The sequence below is a fragment of the Ovis canadensis genome, chromosome 13 (genome assembly GCF_042477335.2).
Source record: "Ovis canadensis isolate MfBH-ARS-UI-01 breed Bighorn chromosome 13, ARS-UI_OviCan_v2, whole genome shotgun sequence".
Classification (NCBI taxonomy): domain Eukaryota; kingdom Metazoa; phylum Chordata; class Mammalia; order Artiodactyla; family Bovidae; genus Ovis; species Ovis canadensis.
This window is the reverse complement of record NC_091257.1, coordinates 35,748,903-35,775,008: the sequence shown is the minus strand read 5'-3', so window position 1 is coordinate 35,775,008 and position 26,106 is coordinate 35,748,903. Positions and strand designations below refer to the sequence as shown.

Below are 26,106 nucleotides of genomic sequence, written 5' to 3'. Positions count from 1 at the left end.
AATTTAAATTTATTTATTTTAACTGGAAGTTAATTACTCTACAATATTGTATTGGTTTTGCCATACATCAACATGAATCCACCTCGGGTGTACACATGTTCCCAATCCTGAACCCCCCTCCCACCTCCCTCCCCGTACCATCCCTCTGGGTCGTCCCAGTGCACCAGCCCCAAGCATCCTGGGTCCTGCATCGAAACTGAACTGGCAATTCATTTCTTATATGATATTATAAATGTTTCAATGCTATTCTCCTAAATCATGCCCCCCTCTCTTTCACACAGAGTCCAAAAGACTGTTCTATACATCTGTGTCTCTTTTGCTGTCTTGCATACAGGGTTATCGTTACCATCTTTCTAAATTCCATATATATGCGTTAGTATACTGTATTGGTGTTTTTCTTTCTGGCTTACTTCACTCTGTATAATCAGCTCCAGTTTCATCCACCTCATTAGAACTGATTCAAATGTATTCTTTTTAATGGCTGGGTAATACTCCATTGTGTATATGTAACCACAGCTTTCTTATCAATTTGCCTGCTGATGGACATCTAGGTTGCTTCCATGTCCTGCCTATTATAAACAGTGCTGCGATGAACATTGGGGTACACGTGTCTCTTTCAATTCTGGTTTCCTCGATGTGTATGCCCAGCAGTGGTATTGCTGGGTCATAAGGCAGTTCTATTTCTAGTTTTTTAAGGAATCTCCACACTGTTCTCTATAGAGTTCTTAATGAAGAAAACATCAATTTACTAAAATGTCCTCAAAAAACTGTCAATAGCATCATTGTCCAGCTGTGTGCATCATGTAGTATTATTCACGTATGTATGTATAAAATGCTTTGTGTATGTTTTATGGTCTGAACTGATTTTAGACTAGTCAGTTTTAATATCAAGGCAGATCTCTGTTTGTTCTTCTGTTGCTCCCCTAACATCTCTATATTATGTGCTATTGAATTAGCAGAGACTGCCACTTGTTTGAATGTTCATCCATTTCCACCTGGGTCATAAGCCATGGGTAGTCACTGGATATCTGTTAGATCCAGGTGATGGTGAAGGTCACTGCTGCCCATGGCACTATGACTACATGCCTTGATAGCACTGTCAATGTATGATGTAGGTAATTCACTACTTCCAGAGTCTGCTGCTGGCTTGATTTCAAGGGGCAAACATAAATCTTGTGCATAAGACTTTGGCTAATTCAGAAAACTGCCTTTATGGATGCCCATTAAGACTACTGACAGCTCAATGGCAATCTAGTCCTGAAAAGTACTTGACCTTCCTCAGATGCTACTCTTAGTCCTATAACTGTATTCTTGTATCCCTTATACGAATATTTTAACCCAAAGCTGCTGCCAAAAATTTGTAAAAGACTGATCTATGAAGTACTACTACTAGAATAAAGACAATTAAGCTCAAAATTTTCAAGCTAAATTGATAGTTTTAGAATACTCAGGAGTAAACTTCCCCATATATTGGTCTTGCACAGATTTTGTCAGTTAGGTCACAATTTTTCTTTTTTAAGTATATTTATAGGTTGGAAGGAGTTGTTTATTTGAATCATAGATTATTGATCAAAGGTTATTGACAAGTTTGATTTGAGAACTTCCTATCACCATTTAATGTCAAGTAGGATATAAAAATGTTTTTAAGAGTATATATTTTCATTGACTAAAACTGCTAGATCTGAAAAATTCAAGTGATACTCTTCATTGAGTGATTCTTCCTGCTAGAACATTAATTCACACCAATAAATAATATTGAGCTGCCTTACTGTAAGTAAGACATTATACTTTGTACTTCCACTGGTAAGTGCAGGAAAGAGATTTTGAAAACAGTAATCAAAACATATGGAGCAACAAAATGAAGATAACAATATAAGAATGATTAATGTTTCAAAGTAAATATGAGAAATGTCATAAGGCCAGACTTAGCTAGAAAAGCATTGGTATAGGTAAGTATGACAGAAACAAAAGATTCCTTTAGTATAGGGAAGTCTGTAGAGGGGGAAAGTAGGAATAGAGTCTTGAGATATTCTCTATATTTTAATTTACATTTTAATGCTTTCAGATAAAATCCATTTAGCAGAGTGGAAATCAAATCTACAGATTGGGAATCAATACTTTTGATATTGGAACAGTAAGTAAAGCAGTTTGCCTAGGCTAGAGAATTTCTGTGAAGAGGTATGAGAGACAAATCTAAAACCAAAGGCTGGAACCAGACTGTAGAAATGGCTAAAGTGCTAGGAGAAAAAGCTAGGGGAAAAGCTCTTTAAGCTTTTCCAAAGGGTAAAATAGTTTTAGGATATACATTGACAAGATAAATAATATTCCAAACCAAGCAAACTAAGAAACAAAATAATTTTCCAACTCTTATAAGATGAAGAGATGTTTGTAAAAACAATAAAGGATTGTGTCTCTAGAGCCCAGAAGCCACATTACCGAAGCACACGTGCCTACAGCCTGTGCTCCACAACAAGAGAAGCCACCACAGTGAGAGGTCAGATCATGGCGACTGGGGAGTAGACCCACTAGCAAGAAGACCCAGAGCAAACCAAAATAAGTTTAAAAATATGGATGCATGGCTAAAAACTTGCATCAATATGCCCATCTATATATGTATACGACAAAGGTCCCCATGGTCAAAGCTATGGTTTTGCCGGTAGTCATGTACGGAGGCGAGAGTTGGACCACAAAGACTGAGAGCTGATGAATTGATGCTTTCAAACTGTGGTGCTGGAGAAGATACTTGAGAAACCCTTGGACTGCAAGGAGATCAAAGAGTCAATTCTAAAGGAAATCAACCCTGAAGATTCATTGGAAGGACTGATGCTGAAGCTCCAATACTTTGGCCACCTAATGCGAAGAGTGGACTCATTGGAAAAGACCCTGATGCTGGGAAAGATTGAGGGCAGGAGGAGAAGTGGGGGACAGATGATGAGATGGTTGGATGGCATCACTGACTCAATGGATGTGAGATTGAGCAAACTCCGCGAGATTGTGAAAAACAGAAAAACCTGGTGTGCTGCCATCCATGGGGTCTCAAAAAGACACAACTGAGCAACTGAACAACAACAATGTATGCATATGCATTTTATCATTGTTTTGCATTGCTAGGAGCTGAGAGATCATACAAGAGGACAGTTTTAAGGTTTTAAACAATGTGTTGAAATGTGTACACAAAGATGATGGTACTTATCTACTTGTAGAGCATTATTTTGGACCCTTCTTATCTCAGAAACACTAACCCAATTAATATTCCTTAACCCAATTTTTAGTATGACTGATAGTGTAGTTTCAAATTTATTGCACAATGAAAAGTTCTAACTTTAAATGATATAAATGTTCAACCATAGCCCAAGTAGCATTGAAAGACAAAAATATATATAAGAAAACACATGGTTTCAATTTGTAGAAAATTCAACTCTAGTCTTTTTATAGAAAATTTACAGTTTAGATAATTTAAAATTGGCCTTTCACTTAATGAAATTAGAAACTAAAATCTTAGTTTCTATGGTATGTTAAATGATATAATATTAAAGTTAATGAATACTTATTAAAATTGGGTTTTAAAAGTAGGTGGAAAACTTACTTTTACATATGTGATGAATACTTATTGACACCTACACAGCAAAGGACTGAAAGTAGGAAAACAAATGGAATCATTACTTTCTTTTTATCCATTATTAATATGCAGGTCAGGAAACAACAGTTAGAACTGGACATGGAACAACAGACTGGTTTCAAATAGGAAAAGGAGTACGTCAAGGCTATATATTGTCACCCTGCTTATTTAACTTATATGCTGAGTACATCATGAGAAATGCTCGGCTGGAAGAAGCACAGCTGGAATCAAGATTGCCAGGAGAAATATCAATAACCTCAGATATGCAGATGACACCACCCTTATGGCAGAAAGTGAAGAAGAACTAAAAAGCCTCTTGATAAAAGTGAAAGAGGAGAGTGAAAAAGTTGGCTTAAAGCTCAACATTCAGAAAATGAAGATCATGGCATCTGGTCCCATCACTTCATGGGAAATAGATGAGAAAACAATGGAAACGGTGTTAGACTTTATTTTGGGGGCTCTAAAATCACTGCAGATGATGATTGCAGCCATGAAATTAAAAGACACTTACTCCTTGGAAGGAAAGTTATGACCAACCTAGATAGCATATTCAAAAGCAGAGACATTACTTTGCCAACAAAGGTCCGTCTAGTCAAGGCTATGGTTTTTCCAGTAGTCATGTATGGATGTGAGAGTTGGACTGTGAAGAAGGCTGAGTGCTGAAGAATTGATGCTTTGAACTGTGGTGTTGGAGAAGACTCTTGAGAGTCCCTTGGACTGCAAGGAGATCCAACCAGTCCATTATAAAGGAGATCAGTCCTGGGTGTTCTTTGGAAGGAATGATGCTAAAGCTGAAACTCCAGTACTTTGGCCACCTCACACGAAGAGTTGATTCATTGGAAAAGACTCTGATGCTGGGAGGGATTGGGGGCAGGAGAAGAAGGGGACGACAGAGGATGAGACGGCTGGATGGCATCACAGACTCGATGGATGTGAGTTTGAGTGAACTGTGGGAGTTGGTGATAGACAGGGAGGCCTGGCGTGCTGCAATTCATGGGGCTGCAAAGAGTCGGACATGACTGAGCAACTGAACTGAACTGAACTGAATACACATACAACAAAACATTTTCTAAAATTAGTCCAAATAAGCTATAAATAAAATTTATAGGAGAATCAGGTTTCAAAATGTTTCCTTTGTAGTAGAGCCTGAAGTCAGGCAAGTTGATTCCTCCCGTTCCATTCTTCTTTCTCAAGATTGCTTTGGCTATTCGAGGTTTTTTGTATTTCCATACAAATCTTGAAATGATTTGTTCTAGTTCTGTGAAAAATGTGGCTGGTAGCTTGACAGGGATTGCATTGAATTTGTAAATTGCTTTGGGTAGTATACTCATTTTCACTATATTGATTCTTCCGATCCATGAACATGGTATATTTCTCCATCTATTAGTGTCCTCTTTGATTTCTTTCATCAGTGTTTTATAGTTTTCTATATATAGGTCTTTAGTTTCTTTAGGTAGATATATTCCTAAGTATTTTATTCTTTTCGTTGCAATGGTAAATGGAATTGTTTCCTTAGAGGGTGGGATGATTTGGGAGAATGGGAATTCTAACATGTATACTATCATGTAAGAATTGAATCGCCAGTCCATGTCTGACGTAAGGTGCAGCATGCTTGGGGCTGGTGCATGGGGATGACCCAGAGAGATGTTATGGGGAGGGAGGTGGGAGGGGGGGTCATGTTTGGGAACGCATGTAAGAATTAAAGATTTTAAAATTAAAAAAATTTAAAAAAAATGAACTGGAGGAAAAAAAAAAGTTTCCTTGGACAATATAAACTTTTGCCACATTCTCTTTCAAACATTATGGTTTCATAGCTATAAAAATACTTATTTCAATCTGTCATCACCCTAGAGGTTGATACTCTTTCTAACCAAAATAAGCATCACAGTGCATTTTATGGCTTTAAGCTCATTTGCTTAGGTAGATGATACATTCAAAATAAACAGCTGATGAATGATGGCTTATCAAAGTTACTTCTATAAAGTAACATCCCTTCTGAAGATTATATCTGCTACATAAGAAATATACACAAAAGTAAAGCATATATGACTATGGCTGTGTATCTATTTACTATTAAAATGAAAGGTCATATATGTAGCAGATTAACATTTCCAACATTAGAGGAGCTATGGTTTTGTGCCATGAGAATGAAGGCGACAAGCCCTTCAAGGCAGATGCACACCCAGCATGAAGCAGGATGGATATGTACTCTGTCCCTGAACAAAACCAATCAGGACTCTTATTAAAATATCTTAGCTTAAATAATTTAAATAAAACTATAAAGATAATTTAATGTGGAAAGGATAATAATGCTCATATTATTTAATTTGCCACATTAATTCATTTAATTCTTGAATACCTCTGTAAAATAGACTTAATCACTATGATTTTCATATTGAATAAACTGAGGAACACCTTTGTAAGAAGCTGTCAAATACAAAGGGTAATCTTTATACATAGGGTGCTGAGATCATAGCTAACAAATTGAAAGTGAAAGTTGCTCAGTTGTGTCCGACTGTTTGTCACCACATGAACTATACAGAGCATGAAATTCTCCAGGCCAGAATTCTGGAGTGGGTATTCTTTCCCTCCTCCAGGGGATCTTCCCAACGCAGGGATTGAACCCAGGTTTTCTGCATTGCAGGTGGATTCTTGACCAGCTGAGTCACAATGGAAGCCCAAGAATGCTGGAGTAGGGAGCCTGTCCCTTCTCCAGGGATCTTCCCAACTCAGGAATCAAACTGGGGTCTCCTCATTGCAGGTGGATTCTTTACCAACTGAGCTATCAGGGAAGCAACAAATTGAAAGGCCCCAATAAAACTGTTGATAAAGGTTGGTCTATAAGTCTTAGGAGCACAACCCCACTCCTAATTTTTTGAAGTGGCACTTAACTTTGTAAAATACATCAACCACTTCTGGAACATAAACAAAAAAGTTGTGTGTGCTCAGTCGCTCAGTCATGGCCAACCTTCACAAACCTGTGGACTGTAGTCTGCCAGGCTCCTCTGTCTATGGGATTTTCCAGGCAAAAATATTGAAGTGGGTTGCCATGCCCTCCTCCAGAGAATCTTCAGCCCAGAGATTGAACTTGCATCTCTTGCATTTCATTCATTGGCAGGTGGAATCTTTACCACTAGTGTCACCTGGGAAGCCCATCAATTAAAGTTAGATAGCAGTTAAACTATTCACCTCCCTGTCCACTGGTCACAGTTATCTCTCTTATTGATAGACAGCATCCATGTGCCTCTCTTGATCCATCTCCGTCTTCTCTCCTTGCTCTGGGCCCCAGGAGGTAGAACATCTGTCTTTGTCTTCTAGCTTTGATTGGGTTTGATTGATGGGTACCACCAGTGGGAGGTTAATGCAGAGGAAGAGACTGTGAGATTACCAATGGTTAGCTGCTCCCATTACAAATGCCACGTCCTTTATCAAGTAGCTCCCCTCGACTCTAGATACAAACAGCTGTTCCCTCCTCTCTCATCCTTTGTTCTATGGGTGACAAAAGACCTCCTTGTGGTTTTCCTATGCTTATTATTCCCCTAATAAATAATTCCTTTATTAAAATAGCCTAAAATTGCATAATATCAACATGCCATCTATTTCTTGTCAGGACACTGACTGATACATCTGATGAAATAAAAATCTTCATGGTGAATTGATTTCTTTCAGAGGAATATCAATGAGAAGAATGTTCCTAGTTTGGGGTTATTTTCCCATATAATTAAACCATACTTATTTTTGTCCACTTACTTAAACAAATTGGATATTTTTGGTCAAACAAAAGTATCACTAACTGAAGCGACACTTTTATAAAAAATGTTACCAATGGAAATACATGATTAAATATGAATTACTTTTAAATGTTGGACTCATCATATGCTCTGTTTAAGCATTCTGATCACTAAACATGTATTTTTGTAAAAATAAAAGACTTTTAAATATCAATTGCTATTGATTTTCCTGTATAAAATTTCAAACTTTTCAGAATTCTGTTCCTACAATGCTTAAAAACATGCAAGTCTCACAAAACAAACAAACCAATCAACCAAACCTCTTATTTTGTCCTATATTCCAGTCTCAATGCCACCTTCTTGAAGGGGTTTTCTATAGCTGGCTTCCCTCTATGATTTCTCATCTTCTCCACAAAAGGCTGATGTCACAGTTCTGTCCTCCCACTCCACAGGGTGTTACCTCTCCAGAATCACAGCAACTACTTTAGCTTTTTCCCAGTCTAAAAATTTTTAGTTCTAATTTTATGTGATCTCACAGAAACATCTGAACCTATGCATACCCTCTGATATATAGATTTCTACCTTTGATTTAAGATCATCATTCTCTTTTGGTTGCCCTCCTATGTCTATGACATCTCCCTGTCTTTTGATTTTTTTTTTAAACTATCCTTTAGATGTTCCTTAGGATTCTGTCTCCCCCCTTATCTTTTTCCTCTATTATCTCATTTACAGCCACAGTCTGAATCATTGTATGCTAATAGCTTTGTATCTTTATGTATCTTCCTTGAGCTCATTCCTGAGTGCCACACACTCATTTCAAAACATATTCTGAGTGTTTCCATGTGGGTATGCCAGAGATAACATAAATAAAACATGTTTAAAGGTGAAGCCACATTTCTTACCCTAAAAGATCCTTCTCTTCCTATTTTTCCCAGCTCAAGAAATGGCAGATTAGCTATCTTGTTGCCTAGATCAGAAATTTGGAAACTGTTATTGATTTCTTTCTCCTGCTCTTCACTTGAATATCTCTTAAATCTATTCATACGGTGCATCATACCATTAACCTAATCAACCCCTTACTATTTCAAGTGTGACATCCCCTAACCAGGCACCCATCCTCATTCCAATCCATCCATGTACCACTTAAACACTTACTTATCACCGGCATGATAGGGTGAACTCTTCAAGACCTAGTCCCTGCTTATCTCTTCCAACTTATTTCTACGTTTTTCACCACAGACTCTAGTTATATGAAATATTCTTCGATCACACAACTTCTGCTCTATTCTTGGAACATTCTCACTGGAATCAAGCATTTCAAATTGCCTAATGACTATCTGTCTTTCCAAATTTGGCTCTGCAATCACTTTTCACGTTAAAATTTAGACATTCTGGCACCATAGTTAGGGAGGACTCTATGTTATTCAATAACACTTTGGTTATCTCTCACAGAACTTACCACATGGTATCTCAACTATCATTTACACCTCTCCTTCACTAATATAGAGTATATCTAACAACCTGAGTTTGTATCGGGTCATGTCCATTGGATCATCAATGCCCAATACAATGTGTGGCATAAATTACATCCTTAAGGTCCATCTAGTCAAGGATATGGTTTTTCCAGTGGTCATGTATGGATGTGAGAGTTGGACTGTGAAGAAAGCTGAGCTCTGAAGAATTGATACTTTTGAACCGTGGTGTGGGAGAAGACTCTTGAGAGTTCCTTGGACTGCAAGGAGATCCAACCAGTCCATTCTAAAGGAGATCAGTCCTGGGTGTTCTTTGGAAGGACTGATGCTAAAGCTGAAACTCCAGTACTTTGGCCACCTCATGCAAAGAGTTGACTCATTGGAAAAAAACTCTGATGCTGGGAGGGATTGGGGGCAGGAGGAGAAGGGGACGACAGAGGATGAGATGGCTGGATGGCATCACCGACTCAATGGACATGGATTTGGGCGGACTCCGAGAGTCGGTGATGGGCAGGGAGGACTGGTGTGCTGCGGTTCATGGAGTCCCAAAGAGTTGGACACAACTGAGCGACTGAACTGAACGGAACTGAATGAAGGTTTGTGAATGAATGAATGAATGATAGTTTATAAAATGCCATTCTAAATTTTAAAAAATGAGTCCAGGAAAAAAAAAAAACTGTTATGCTTGCAATTGTTTAATAAATTGTCACCATCAGATGACAAACCTGTAATTATTGCTCTAGAATTTTGCCCACAATTTATTTTCATGCACTTTTCCCTACAGAGCCATAACTCAATAAATATTTTGGAGATGGAGAAGAGCAATTCGTTCACAGTACCATCTGTTCCTAATGTACACTTATTTCCCTTTAGGAGCAGAATTCCATATATTACTATCTCATCAAATACCAATTTTCTAACATATGTCTAAAAGTATAAGCATATGGTATCATCTTATGCTTCCCTTTAAATAGCACTGTTATTTGAAGTCAAATACAATATGACTATATTGAGCTTAATCTGATTTCTTTTTTATTTTTATTTTTTTAAATTTGGCCAAGCCATGAAGCTTGTGGGATCTTAGTTCCCCAACCAGGGATCGAACCTGCGCCTATAGCAGTGAAAGTGCCAATTAATAATCACTGGACTACCAGGGAATTCTTTAACTTAATCTGATTTCTAACAGCCAAATTCCATTAGAGCCTTGATCAGAACAGGGATAAGTAACTTGGCTTCCTCTTCCTCATTTGCCTCTATTTGCCTCTTACTTGCCTCTAAGACAATATTATATGACCTCGCAAACTGACTTTACTATAGAAAGACTATACATGTAGGAAATAACAGGGAAATACAAAGCCAAGGAAAAGAGATTCACTGATTTAAAGCTAAAACTTTTAAACATACAAAAAAAACATACAAAACCTATCTTACTGTACTTCATTCATCTTCATGCCTTTTGCAATAGATATCATAATTCTGGATGCTCACGCAAAATGGGGCACTGAAACAGCCTTCTATTTTTTTTTCCAATACCTCCATCTTACAGTTACATTCCAAACTTTACTGCTCCAAAAATAGTGGCCACTAACATATGGCTTATGGAGCTCTATCCCTGCAGCTCATATACAGTGTGATATAACATGAAACCAGACAAAAAATAATTAAATAAAATGCTAGTGGTGCCTTGACTCCACCATGATTATGTGCTCACTTTAAAGATTTGTGTAATTTGTGTAATTACTTAATTAACACTAAAGAAAGAAGTTGATGAACGCAGGACTGAGAATTTTATGTGCATTCTCTCCAATTCTTATAGCCCTGTAAGGTAGGTATAACATGGGCGGTGAGACTGACTCAAATGACTTTCCCCAAATTGTACAAGTAGTAAGTGATGAAGATGAGGTCAAACCAGATGTCCCACCAATTTACTCTGGCATTAACTTTTTAAAAAAATTTATTTGTTTATGGCTGTGCTAGGTCTTTATTGCTGCACGTGAACTTTCTCCAGTTGTGCCAAGTGGGGGCTACTCTCTAGTTGGGGTGTGTGGGCTTCTCCTCACCATGCCCTCTTTTGTTACAGAGCATGGGATCCAGAGCACAGGCTCAGTAGCTACGGCACACAGACTTAGTTGCTCTGTGGCACGTGGAATCTTCCTCGACCAGGGATGGAACCCATGTCTCTTGCATTGGCAGGTAGCTTTTTATCTATTGTATCACCAGGGAAATCCTGCATTAACTCTTACTGACATAATATCTATCAAGGTCCAAGTCTAAACTCTAATTACATTTATTCACTAAAATGGATATTTCCCCACTTACTTTCGCCAGCTTCATGAACGTTTTTAGGGGGAAGAAATTATAATTACATGTCTTTAATCCATCCCCACAAACATTTTAAAAACTGATGGAACTGTAGAGCATCCCCTATATGAATGATTCAGATACAAATATAAAAAGGAGATTAGACACATCTAACAGAGATTAGTATGACTACAAACAAAATGTTTCCAGAAATGCTAAGCAAGGACTATACACTTTGTCAGCAACATAGCACAAACAGCTTTGTTATTGATGATATGATCATGCTAAGACTCTAGAGGACTTTGTTTTATCTGTCAAGCTCTCTCTATCATTTCCAAACAGCATTTCTTCCCTGGAACACTGAATGAATGAAAATAACTCACAGCAGCCAGATTCGTCTTCATTAAAGTAGCAGTCAGGCACTCCATCACAAAGCAGGAGGGACGGGATACACTCATGGGTGGAGCACTGGAATTCTGTTTGACCACAGAGCTGGGGAAGGGGGCTGATAGGACAGTCCATTTCATCAGATCCATCTGTGCAATCTTCCTGTCCATTACATTTCCTTGCAAGAGGGACACACTGGACAGCGTAGATACAAGAAAACTGACCAGCTTCACACAGTGATGGCTGTATTGGGACAAGACCTGGAAAAGAGAGCAAGTCATTTTCACATTAGGGGAGTTAGCTCTCTGTCCAGTGCTGAAACATTGTAAGATATTTTCAGTGAAACATTTAGTTAATTTAAGTACTAATTTTCTATTAGGAATAATAAGAACTCTAACATAACAGGCCAACATGATTACAGAATATACCTTATCTTAATCTCAGAAACATTTTTATAAAGGGCGTCATTACTATTAAAAAATGACACTTTCCAATTAAGTGGAAATTGTGATTCATATTCTTAAATTCAACAGTCAGATTTTCTTGGAGGAGTAAAAACACTTTTATATGGTAAGTTAGGCACTTTGAAGGGTTGCACTAATAATTTTAGCATTTAAGGAAATCGGCATTATGTCATTATACGAGTATACAGTTTATTAACTGTTTCTTAGTGACTTCAGCTTGGAGAATTTGGCTCCTGAGAACTTGGGGAGGACTGATTCACAGAATTGAGGGCTGCCATGGTTTTGTTACACTATTCTTGCCCTTCAGTCTTGATCACATTTCAAAGGTCTAAAAAGTACAATATGTACAGTCATATCTGAAGTAGAGATGAAACCACAGCTTAAGCCAAAAATCACACTAGTGAGACTCTTCAAGATAATGTGATTCATACTCAACAATCCCATTTTATAGATAAGGATACTGAGGCTCATAAAATTTTAGTGTCTAAAGACACAATGTAAATTTAATGAACTTTTATCACGTGAAACTATTCCACAGCAATGGTTAGAATCAATACTTAAAGCATGAGAGAAGAGTGCTGACTTGTTGCTGTTTCTAGAGGTCAGAGAGTATCTGTGAATATACAGGACTGTACTAATCTGCTGGAACATTATTCTTGGAGCAGTCCTTATACTTATCATTTCTGGGACATAAGCTAATGGGCTAATCAGTATTTTAGGGGGAAAAAAATAGCATGTAATGGGGATTGTGAATTCCCTGGAGGTCCAGTGGTTAACACTTCACCTTCCAATATAAGGTGTGTGGATTTGATCCCTGATCAAGGAACTAAGATCCCACATGCTTTGTGGTCAAAAAACCAAAACATAAAACAGAAGCAATAAAGTAACATAGTCATAAAGACTTTAAAAATGGTGCAGGTCAAAAAAAAAAAATCTTAAAAAAAGGAAATAATGGGAACCAGTTCAGGAATACCTTTTTTTATGTTTATTACATTTTAAAACTATTATTTATGGATTTTGTAGGAATGATTTGTTTTAAACATAAGAATGGTAGTGTGAATTCATTTTAGAAAGGAAATCTAAAAGTTTCTCTCCCACTCAGTAGTGGTGATATACTCAGAACATATTTAAATTTGAACCCTGTGATGAAAGTCATGTATCTGAGGGAATTTTTGTTCATGGGAATAAGCATGTTTAAGTGGAGAGGGAAATATGTATGACTCTGAGGTGTTTGTATCATGTTTTTATTTGACTACCTAAGACACAGCAACTGTGGTGTTCCAATGGAAACATTCTGAATGAAAACTTAGAAAGTAAATTGGATTTAAATTTTTACATATATATATATATAGCATATATATCTTTTTATATTTAACCATGGTCAAATGAATAATTTCCCTTCATTGTTTTTATTAATTTCATATTGAAGGAATGGCAGACAGCCTAACTTTCATTTTTTTCTCAAACATTTTATGGACTAAACTTTTATCTTTATAAACTTCCCTCAAGGTAGAACCTCAGCTCAAGGTTGAAAAGGCTGGATAAATTTTTTGCATGTGAAGAAAACATAGAACTAATTTTAGTAATTAACCTATTACTTAGTTAAGCTATCAATCTTTGAGGAAAAAACACAAGGGAAGTAATTTTCTGTATTTGACAAGCTTCTTGCCTTATTCAAAATGAAGTGTGTGTGCTTTCCTTTACATTTTTGCTTAGATAAGATATGCACAAATAAACTTCTTTCTTATTTGGAGGCAGCAATTCTGTTAAATTCTAGAATCATTTCTATCAAAAGATACTCAAACTCACTTGTTCTAAGTCCTTTACAGGAAACTTGGTAGGCTTGTATTGTCTCCTAGGATTCTGTCTTGTATTGTCCAGATTTTTCTCTCAAGGTCAAGGCCCTCATTCCCCCAACTGCTGAGAGGTTACCAGATGATAGCGCACAGCTGTCTACCTCTAGCATCTTCCCTCTAAAGTCACACCCCCTTGCAGAGGCTGTTCCTGGCAGAATTTCCAGTTGTCACAGTTGACCAATCGTGCTAGAAGGTTGATTATGGAGGAGACAGGTATACACAAACTCTGTAATTTTCACCTAATTTTGCTGTGAACCAAAATCTGTTTTAAGAAATAGACTCTGTGTGTGTGTACATCTCAGCTCCAATATCCCTCAGAATCTGTATTCTAGCCTATAACTCATGTTTGATATTTTTCTTTTCAAATTTTCTGTGTTTTAGTTTCTCTAAGTTCCTTTTAAAATCCAGCATTTAAAATTCACAGTACTTAAGTAAGTGTACTATCCACTGGTCAAGCCATGTGGTCCATCTCTTCCCATGCCCAGTGAGCTGCTTAATCAGTTGTTTAAAACCAATAGAACTGAGATGCAGGGCCAGTGAATGCATAAGAGAAATGGCACCATTTCAGTCCTAACCCAATTTTGCCTCCTTGAACATGGACGTGATTGTTCATTACATGTGAGAGTTACTTTGAGGGAATGTAGCATGATTAGAAAAGGCAATGGATGACTTACAAGCTAGAATCAAGATTGCCAGAATAATATCAACAACCTCAGATATACAGATCATACCACTCTCTAATGGCAAAAAAGTGAAGAGGAATTAAAGAGTCCCAATTGGAAAAGATCCTGATCCTGGGAAAGATTGAGGGGAGGAGAAGGAGGTGACTGAGGATGACATGGCTAGACAGCATCACTAACTCAATGGACATGAATTTGAGCAAGCTCCAGGAGATGGCGGAGGACAGGGAAGCCTGGCATGCTGTAGTCCACGGGGTTGCAAAGAGTTGGGCAAGGATGAGCAACTGAACAACAAAAGCACAACCAGAGCAAAAGAAAACCGACATCCAGAAAGTCAACTGAAATATACCTCAAAGAGTAAAGTGAGAATAGGAAGGATGAAAGTTAAGAAAGAGAGATTGACGGACATCAGAAATGGTGGTGGCTGTGACAGGGGCAGAGAGAGGAGGTGGAAAGAAAGAAAATGTGGATTCATTTTGACAATGTGATTCAGTCTTTAACTTACAGGTGTTCTTCTTATTGCTCTTCAGCCAACATTTCTCAAGCTGTATCTGATTAGGGGAATTGTGAAGACCTGATATTGTGAAGACTTAGTACAATTGTACACACATACACTCACACACACATTATATCATCTTAGCTTTAGGGGCATGTTTCTCAAATAGATCACAAGTCTAAAGTATGTTGGGTTCAAAAACCAAAGGTATCTCACATTGTGGTTTGCAACTGATTCACAGTCCATGAGGTTGCAAAGAGTTGGATACAACTGAGTGAATTTTACTCTCTTTACAGGCTGGAGCTGATTGAAGGCATTGTTAACTAACTTTTGCAATCCCAGGAGTCACAGACATTCCTCTCATTATCACATTCCACTTCATATTGTGCTATACAGACAGGTACAATTTCTAACATTGTGGATATTTCTTTGTTCTCCTAAAATGATGAGTGTCACTGTTCACTTAGTTTGGGTAGCAGCTGAAATACCTTTTTTTTAGAGCAATAAACATTATAAACAATATAAAGCAATAAACATTTCATACTGATGATTTACAGTGAAATACAATGTAGCATTCTCATGAATTTCATATAAATTCAAGAAAAGTCTAAAAGTGCCCAAGGAAAATCTCATGGATTTTGATCTTTATGATTAATATGTTTAGTGAAAGCAAAATTGATTGCCTGTTTTGAAGGGAAAGAAAAAAGATGCACAGGAAACTTTAGTTTTAAAGAGCAGGAATTAAGCTCTTGCCAAATCTTGTCATACTCAATGACATAAATGGTAAAATGCTTATTGTAAAATATGATAGGCAGTTATAAATTGGTAATTGTTTGTTTTTGGCCAATACTTCATTAACGACATTCAAAAATGTTACAGGGAGCTACAGGAGGGGAAGCAGATGATAAATTTTTAACTTCAATTCTGCAGAACTCTTGGTTTCAAATTATTTTGAATTAAAATTTAATTTTTATATTTTTGCAAATCACTTCATAAAGTATAAAAATATTTCTTTTTCAATTAAGAATACTTATCTTTAATATAGAGTCATAAAAGAATCATTTTTATCTTTTTATATCATTTCAATATTTAACAGTTTAAATATTCCTAGAAAGATGGAATGTGGCTTCAGGTTGAACTAAAGAAGATAGAAGAGCCTGGCATAAACAGAGCCGTATGGGGAGCACTGGAGTGGGTGATGAATCAGGAGAGCTTGGGTGGCTGGTTAGAAAGGCTATACAGGAATGTCAAAAGTCTAACACAGTAGACAAAAATAAAGGGAATTTAAAAGTTCGCAAAAGGTGAGTCCAAAGTGTTGGGTTGACCAAAAAGTCTGTTCAGGTTTTTCCATAACATCATATGAAATATCTGAACAAATTTTTTGGCCAACCCAATAGAAGTTGCTAAGTATTTGAAAAGAGATGCCATATGGAAAGTGATAATTATTTTCAGAGTGAATGGCAGAGCTAGTTAAAGCTAAGGCTAAAATAAAGATAGAAGAATACTAGAAATTAAATTTGTTTTGCATTTGAGAAGAGACCATATATCTACATGACACAGAAATCAAGAAAAAGAGTAACAATTATTGAAACTGAAAAAGTAAAGATAGAAGAGACAAGTTCAAAATTGATACAGACATACAGATATGCACAGACATACAGATGGCAACTGCAGCCATTAAATTAAAAGATGCTAGCTCCTTGGAAGAAAAGCTATGACAAACTTAGATAGCCTATTTAAAAGTAGGTACATTACTTTACCAACGAAGGTCCATCTAGTCCAAGCTATGTTTTTTCCAGTAGTCATATATGGATGTGAGAGTTGGATTATAAAGAAAACTGAGTGCTGAAGAATTGATGCTTTTGAACTGTGGTGTTGGAGAAGACTCTGGAGAGTCCCTTGGACTGCAAGGAGATCAAATCAGTCCATCCTAAAGAAAATCCTGAATTTTCATTGGAAGGGCTGATGCTGAAGCTGAAGCTCTAGTACTTTGACCACCTAATGTGAAGAACTAATTCATGGGAAAAGATGCTGATGATGGGAAAGATTGAAGGCAGGAGGAAAAGGGGACAACAGAGGATGAGATGGTTGGATGACATCACCGACGCACATGAGTTTGAGCAAGCTCCAGGTGTTGGTGATGGACAGGGAGGCCTGGTGTGCTGCAGTCCATGGGGTTGCAAAGAGTCAGACATGACTGAGCAACTAAACTGAACAGATAAGCACTGATAAATGCATAAATGCACTTTTGTGTAACAACTGTATGTATGGATATATGTGCACATCTGCTACACACAGAGGCAGGTTATTTGAAACCACGAAGCTCTTTGCTAGTGACAGAAAGGCTGGAGGAGAGACACATGGCAGTGGATGTTGGGTTACCTACAACATGAAGCTGTGATGGAGCCGCTCTCTCCCCCAGCACACAGAGGCTTGGTGTGAGAGAAAATAAAAAACACATTTTCCATACTAGGGAAAATCAAGAGCTGAAGGAGCAGAACATATTAAGAGGTCCTCTAAAGAGTTATCATTTTTACCAACATCAGTATTTGCCACAATGATAGCCAATATCTTCCTAACTATAAATAGTGATTCTACTGCAAATGTCTGAAACTGCATAAATGGAGAATTTTCTGCCTACTTATACCCTTCAATAATCTAAAACATATGTGAATGTGGAAACATGCATAAAATATGGAATGTTAGAACAGTTGTTGGTCATTTCTTTCTTTTCATGAAGCCTGGAACCCAGAGAGAGACCCCAGCGGATAAGAGATAAATTCCTCTCTTATCATCTCCAGATGGTGCTATACTATACTCCTTGGTCTGCCATATCTATGCTGGGGCGGCCTCTTTTGTATGCACTGTTGGGCCAGGTAAAGTACTTGACTTAATTTAATGCTACTGTTCACTGATAGCTCTATTTCCATATTAACTAAATTTTATTTAATAGTCAAAGAATTCCCCAAATGTTAAACTCTTGACTTCTATATTAGGGCCAATATTATTAAGTACACTCCTCTTTTAATCCATGCTTTACATTGCTTCAAATATACATTTCCCAAAAGAAGAATCCTGCTCAAAAATGGTTCTCCAATGTCTGACACAATGAAGTCCACTGTCCTCATAAGATAAAGGTCCACTGTCCTGTGGTTATTCAGTGACTTAACTTCTGGTTCAGCCTCACCAGTGCTCTCCCATTAAGCCTAAACTTGCAGAGGAAATAGTGACTCCCTTTCAGTTATGACTGTATTGTACTCTGCCAATTATGACTGTATTTTACTCTTTAACTATTTCAGTTATGACTGTGTTGTGCTCTTTGGGCTCCCCTGGTGGCTCAGATGGTAAAGAATCCACCTGTAACATGGGAGACCTGGGTTCGATTCCTGGGCTGGGAAGATCACCTCGACGGAGGGAATGGCAACCTATCCCAGTATTCTTGCCTGGAGGATACCCATGGACAGAGGAGCCTGGTGGGCTACAGGCCATGGGGTCACAAAGAGTCAGACACTACTGAACGACTAAGCATAATACTTTCTGTCAGTTGAGGTGGGGCAGAGAAGGGAATGCTGTTGTCATTCCTGTAAGAGGGAAGGTTTTCACTTATAGAAATTATGAGAGGGTGTCTTGGCATCAATCAATTATTACATCTTTGTCTCAGTGTAGACGAGTTGAGATGGAGAGTGGAAAGCTGTTTCTTTAACACACTCTACAAATACACACAATTGAAGGAAATCTAAGAGTCTCAGGCAATCTGTCTGTGAGGGAACATTGCTGAATTTCATACGTACTTTGGGGACTTTCTACATGTCTCGAGAGAGTCAAAGGAGAGAGGCAGATACCAAGATGAAGATATGGAGGTGGGCAGTAGGGACGACCAGTCAGGAGTTAAATATGGTGGTCTTATAGAGATCTCCCAGCTGTACTGTCGTGACTGCCTCTATGATCCAAGAGAACGTGGTGGGGATAGCCCATAACTTTTAGTTAACAGGGCCTTGGCTCTAAGCACAAAGACAAATACCTCCAGCTATGTTTAACTTACTATTAACTTTTGAGGAATAGGAATGAATAGCTTTCCCTAAAAAGTTTAGAGTGTTCTATATGATTGAACTACTATTAATTTTAAATTCACATAACTTGAAGACTAATTTCTGCCTTTCTAATAGGCTCATTTAAAATGTACAGCTATATACCTGAAACTAATACAACATTGCAAAATAAAATTTTTAAAAGTTAAAAATATACTTTAAGTAAAAAAGAACTAATAGAAATAGTACTTCATTCATTGCTTAATGATAAAAATTGATTTACTGGGAAGATTAAAAAATGATTATTTTAAAGTGTGTTGGGTTATTTTGCTCCATATGGAATTCTATAGGAGGCATGCCTATTTAACATACCTTAATTACATTTTAATCAGAAACTGCAGAAAGGGCAAAATGCAAGATCTGGATATTTTAGAACTTGAACTGACTTCTTATCAATTATCTCCACCCAACAGAGAAGACCAACTATGGGTCTATTATTCCTTCATACCTTTTTCTAATAAAAAACTGCTTATTTCTCTAACCTCATATTTTTTATTTTGAGGAAGTTCATATTAGTGAAAATGATAACTCATATATGTAAACCCATTTATTTACTCTTTGTTAAGACAAGAAAGTTGTTTTTTATTTTCTATTTTCCTATTTAAAAGAGTGGTCAGTCTTTGCTGAGTAAAATGTTCTCAGTAAGATGCTATCAGAAAAATGGTCATTCTGTTGAAGTCACTTGTTTTCAATGAAAAGAAAAAAAAAGCTTTTCTTAAAATAGATTTCATAGTTAATGAGTGTCACTTTCTTATTCTATTTCTTAGGCAACAGACAAACACCCGTGTTTTCATAGATCTGAATGTTTTCCAGATAACAACATATGTCTTCCAGGGAATTAGGAGACTTGTAATAGAAACAGACTTTAATAGCCCCAGAGAACTAAACAGGCCCAGACCGACCTTGGCTATTGAAAAACTCTCAGGATCCCTCAGATACACTTGGCTTGGTAAAACATTTGGCCTGCTGAGTATTTGCAAGCAAAAAGAAAAGAGTCAGCAAAGGTTATGATCATTTTCAAACTGACTGTGCAGTAGAGAAATAACAATCTCCATATTTTATTTTAAATATGCACATATTTATATACTATGGTACAAAATATATATGATTATGTAGTAAACATCATTTTTCACATAAGAGCATTCACCTTTAAGACAGAGTGTTGGGACAGTGAAGTGTGGTTTATTGTTATGTTCAATATGAGGCACGTGTCAAATCCAGGCTAATGGAGTATGGTTCCTACTGGGACTGATTTTTCCATGGTTGTCATTTGGATTTCTTGCCCCTAATTCAACAAAATTCCTTCCAGTCTGAGAATCAGCAGGAAATCAAGTAAGAACCACCTCATAGTACAACAGACAAGCTCCTCCAAATGTAGTTAAAAGGGAATCCAGATTTTACTCCTATAAGTTGGCTTGGTATTAGCTTTTAATGTCATTTTTCTGGTTCCTGTGTTTTTCTCTTCTAATCTAATGTCCTTTCCAGGAATAAAGAGGAATTATTCTATCATTTGACAGACTGTGAGGACTTCACAACCCACAGTAATAGATTTAAAACCTAATAATATTCTATAAACCAGTAAGTGAATCAGAATGGACAGACAATAATGTTCCTTCAGCTTTTTGTACATTCATTACTATTCCTTTAAAGATTAGGCCCATGAATGCCTCACTGAATCAGTATTATAAAACGGACCCATGCATTAAAACTATGTTTTAAATTATTTATCTATAGTTGCTATGATACCACTTCTGATATAAAATGGATATCTACTCTATATCATATGTTTTTTGAAATTTATATTTTTATCCATCAACCTAAAATTAAAGATCACTTACACACAACAAAATTTTCTTTACAAAATAAGATAATGGAAATTTTTCAATGTAGAGGAACTAAAAGTGACAGAAAATAAGCTACACATATCACAAAATACTACGTAAGATATATTACAGGAGAGCTGCAAACTTAAGTCTAAGAAAATCTGGAACAGAGTTTAGCTTCCTGCTGGGAATATCAAGGATAAATTCAAGGATAATAAGATGGTTTTGCTCTGCCCTAGAAAGTGAAAAAGGATTTTAATAAGAGGAGATAAAGGACAGGGCATTCCCAGCCTGGGAAGTGGTAAGATTAAAGTCAATGAGATGAGAGGAGAGAATATAGGATAATACAGGACAAGACCAGAGAAAGGCAAGAGGTTCTGTTTTAAGGGATCATTTTAGAACCAGAATCACATAGCTAAGCCAAGAGCTGCAATAAAGGGTAAGGTGAAGTCGCTCAGTTGTGTCCGACTCTTTGCGGCCCTATGAACTGTAGCCTGCCAGGCTCCTCTGTCCATGGAATTCTCCAGGCAAGAATACTGGAGTGGGTTGCCATTTCCTTCTTCAGGGGATCCTCCCAACCCAGGGATCGAACCCAGGTCTCCCGCATTGGAGGCAGACACTTTAACCTCTGAGCCACCAGGAAGCAATAAAGGGTAAGCAGTGTATTTAGCAGGCAATTGAGAGTCTCTAAGTATTTTGCTTTTTCTTTATAGCTGGTCTGAATTACTATATTTTGATTAGTCTCAGTGTTATTTCCTCTCTCACCACTGGCATATAGATAGATAATTTATTGTTTCTGGTCAACCATATAAATTGAACCATATGGTTACAGAATATTCAGGCATGATTACGAATTTTTTTAAAGAAGTAGAGGAATGGTGATCATCCAGGTGATGGATGATGTGGAAATTAGAAACTAACTTACAAGACTCTGAAGCATGGGCATTTGACTAGGGCTTGGTCAATAGTATGCTTCCAATAAGTTCTTCTAATTTGGAGGGAAAGATAAAGGCACAATTAGAGAATACTCATATGATGGCAGGGAAGTAGACAGGTCAGCTCTGAAGGAAGTATTCATAGCCAGTGGAATCAGGCAGTTTTACCCACATTCAGAAAACTAAGATCATGGCATCCGGTCCCATCACTCCATGGGAAATAGATGAGAAAACAATGGAAACAGTGTCAGACTTTATTTTGGGGGCCTCCAAAAATCACTGCAGATGGTGATTGCAGCCATGAAATTAAAAGATTCTTACTCCTTGGAAGGAAAGTTATGACCAACCAAGATAGCATATTCAAAAGCAGAGACATTACTTTGCCAACAAAGGTCCATCTAGTCAAGGCTATGGTTTTTCCAGTGGTCATGTATGGATGTAAGAGTTGGACTGTGAAGAAGGCTGAGTGCTGAAGAATTGATGCTTTTGAACTGTGGTGTTGGAGAAGACTCTTGAGAGTCCCTTGGACTGCAAGGAGATCCAACCAGTCCATCCTAAAGGAGATCAGTCCTGGGTGTTCTTTGGAAGGACTGATGCTAAAGCTGAAACTCCAGTACTTTGGCCACCTCATGTGAAGAGTTGACTCATTGGAAAAGACTCTGATGCTAGGAGGGATTGAGGGCAGGAGGGAAAGGGGACGACAGAGGATGAGATGGCTGGATGGCATCACTGACTCGATGGACGTGAGTTTGAGTGAACTCTGGGAGTTGGTGATGGACAGGGAGACCTGGCGTGCTGCAATTCATGGGGTTGCAAAGAGTCAGACACGACTGAGTGACTGAACTGAAGTGAACTGAACCCACTGGTGTAGTCAGTTTTACTCACTTTCTGCTTGTTTTTCTGCCTTAGACTTAGTTATACTTTTGATTTTTGGAGTAATCTAATATTCTTTCAATAGACTTATTTTCTGCCTTTTAAGTTAGCCTAAGTCAGATACTGTTGCTTGCAATAAAACAAAAACATCTTTCTGTTACTATGGTGAGTTAGAAAAATGCAAGAAATACTTTTTTAGAACTTACACTATAGTAGGGACTAGAAGATAAAGTTGATAATTATGTGTGAGTAAATTAGACAAATTGGGTATGCAGCCATAAGAGAGATTCTGATGAGTCATAAGAAGCCCTGAACTAGAGTTTGAAGAACAAAAGGGAACTGGGGGTAGGGGGTTGGGGGAAGAAGGCAAAGTCTATAGAATATGCTGCCTGAGGTATGCTTGGAATAAGCAAATGGAGTGAGAAATACTGCTTTCAAAGTGAATATCTGAGAAAAAAAATAAAGGCACAAAACAATTGATAACACCCTTTATGGCTATTCATAACCAAGAAGTTTTGGGGCTTTGAAAATATCAACTGATATAAATGCTATAAATATCCTTATAATAGGCTAAGTTTTCATTAGCAATATTCTGGATACATTATGTGACATAAATATGCCCATCTTTGCCCTGACTTTGCACTCCCAGGCTGTCTGGCTCTAGGTGAGCGATCACACCATCATGGTTATCTGGGTCGTTGAAATCTTTTTTGTATAGTTCTTCTGTGTATTCTTGCCACCTCTTCTTAATATCTTCTGCCTCTGATGAGTCCATACAATTTCTGTCCTTTATTGTGCCCATCTTTGCATGAAATGTTCCCTGGTATCTCTAATTTTCTTGAAGAGATCTCTAGTCTTCCCCATTCTACTGTTTCCTCTATTTCTTTGCATTGATCACTTAGGAAGGCTTTCTTAGCTCTTCTTGCTATTCTTTGGAACTCTGCATTCAAATGGGTATATCTTTCCTTTTCTCCTTTGCCTTTTGCTTCTCTTCTTTTCTCGGCTATTTGTAAGGCTTCCTCAGACAACCATTTTGCCTTTTTTCTGGAGTTCAAGGTCAAGTGGGACTTAGGAAGCAACACTATGAACAAAGCTTGGAGGTGATGGAATTCCAACTGAGCGATTTCAAATCCTAAAAGATGATGCTATTAAAGTGCTGCATTCAAAATGCCAGCAAATTTGGAAAACTCAGCAGTGGCCACAGGAAGAGAGAAGGTCAGTTTTCATTCCAATCCCAAAGAAAAGCAATGCCAAAGAATGTTCAAACTACCACACAACTGCATTCATCTCACATGCTAGCAAGGTAATGCTCAAAATTATCCAAGCTAGGATTCAATAGCACATGAACCATAAACTTCCAGATGTTCAAGCTAGATTTAGAAAAGGCAGAGGAACCAAAGATCAAATTGCCAACATCTGTTGTATCATCAAAAAAGCAAGAGAGTTTCAGAAAAACATCTGCTTCTGCTTTCTTGACTATGCTAAAGCCTTTGATTGTGTAGATCACAACAAACTGTGGATAATTCTTATAGAGATGGGAGTATCAGACCACCTTACCTGCCTCCTGAGAAATCTGTATGTAGGTCAAGAAGCAACAGTTAGAACTGGACATGGAACAATGGACTGGTTCCAAATTGGAAGGGAGTACATTGAGGCTGTATATTGTTACCCTGCTTATTTAACTACATGCAGAGCACATCATGCAAAATGCCAGGCTGGATGAAGCACAAACTAGAATCAAGACTGCAGGCAGAATATCAATAACTTTAGATATGTAGATGACACCAAACTTATGGCAGAAAGCAATGAGGAACTAAAGAGCCTCTTTTTTAATTTTTTTAATTTTAAAATCTTTAATTCTTACATGCATTCCCAAACATGAAACCACCTCCAAGTGAAGAGGAGAGTGAAAAAGTTGGCCTAAAACTCAACATCCAAAAAACTAAGATCATGGCATCTGGTCCCATCACTTCATGACAAATAGATGGGAAAACAACGGAAACAGTGGGAGGCTTTATTTTCTTGGTCTCCAAAATCACTGAAGATGGTGACTGCAGCCATGAAATTAAAAGATGCTTGTTCCTTTGAATAAAAACTGTGACTAACATAGACAGCATATTAAAAAGCAGAGACATTACTTTGCCAACAAAGGTCTGTCTAGTCAAAGCCATTGTTTTTCCAGTAGTCATGGATGGATGTAAGAGTTGGACCATAAAGAAAGCTGAGCACTGAAGAATTGATGCTTTTGAACTATGGTGTTGAAGAAGACTCTTGAGAGTCCCTTGGACAGCAAGGAGATCAAACCAGTCAGTCCTAAAGGAAATGAGTCCTAAATATTCATTGGAAGGATTGATGCTGAAGCTGAAGTTCCAATAATTTGGCCACATGATGCGAAGAACTGACTTTATTAGAAAAGACACTGATGCTTGGAAAGTATGAAGGCAGGAGGAGATGGGGATGACAGGACAAGATAGTTGGATGGCATCGCCAACTCAGTGGACGTTGTTTTGAGTAAGCTCCAGGCTTTGGTGATGGACAGGGCAGCCTGGTGTGCTGCAATTTATGGGTTCGCAAAGAGCCAGACACAACAGCAAGTGAACAGAACTGATTCTTTGCCCTGGACCACAGCTGTGGTCTTCACTCCTGTGTGGTGTTAGTAGAAAGAAAACACCATTAACAGTGAGGATCCTTCCTCTGACATATATGTAGAGCAGCCTATGTAAAGAAAATGCTGGCATGATTTTCCTCTTAAACCCACCAACCTGCAGTGACATCATACTGGTAAATTAAAATTAACGATGCTGGAAAATCGACACCAAGGAAATAGGAAAATGTTACACATGGGGCGTTTTTTCCCTCTTGAGAACTAGCTTACCAGCACACCCTTGAATATTTCTCAGGAATATTCATTGATGGCTCAATAAACTACTTCTCTATGCCTGATGCTACCTTCAAGTCAAATGAAATTGTCTTAGAACCATAGTTTAGAGCTAAAAGAGTTTCAATTATATTTACTACTATTTTAAGCTTCCAAGGATGCATTGCTATCCCAATATGTCCTTAGATATTAAACTTCTAGAGAGCTGGCAATAGTATTATAGGCGCATATGTCTTTTCAATATAAATTCAGGGCAGCACACAGTCGATTCACAACAAACTTTAGTTACATGGGATTCCCTGGTAGCTCAGCTCATAAAGAATCTGCCTTCAATGCAGGAGACCTCAGTTTGATTCCTGGGTCAGGAAGATCCACTGGAGAAGGGAGTGGCTACCCACTTCAGTATTCTGCCCAGGAAAATTCAATGGACAGTATAGTCCATGAGGTCACAAAGAGTTGGATGCAACAGAGCAACTTTCCCTTCACTTTTGGTTAAATGAAGG

General features: G+C 37.7%; 1 protein-coding gene across 1 annotated transcript in view; it reads right to left on the bottom strand.

Annotated features, from left to right (window-relative positions):
* The window catches only part of MALRD1 (MAM and LDL receptor class A domain containing 1), a 595,589-nt gene that overhangs the window by 110,180 nt on the left and 459,303 nt on the right, over positions 1 to 26,106 (bottom strand). Inside the window, exon 34 of the mRNA XM_069547391.1 lies at positions 11,507 to 11,770. Within this exon, the coding sequence (XP_069403492.1) occupies positions 11,507 to 11,770 (264 nt within the window). The remainder of the gene's footprint in view (positions 1 to 11,506; positions 11,771 to 26,106) is intronic.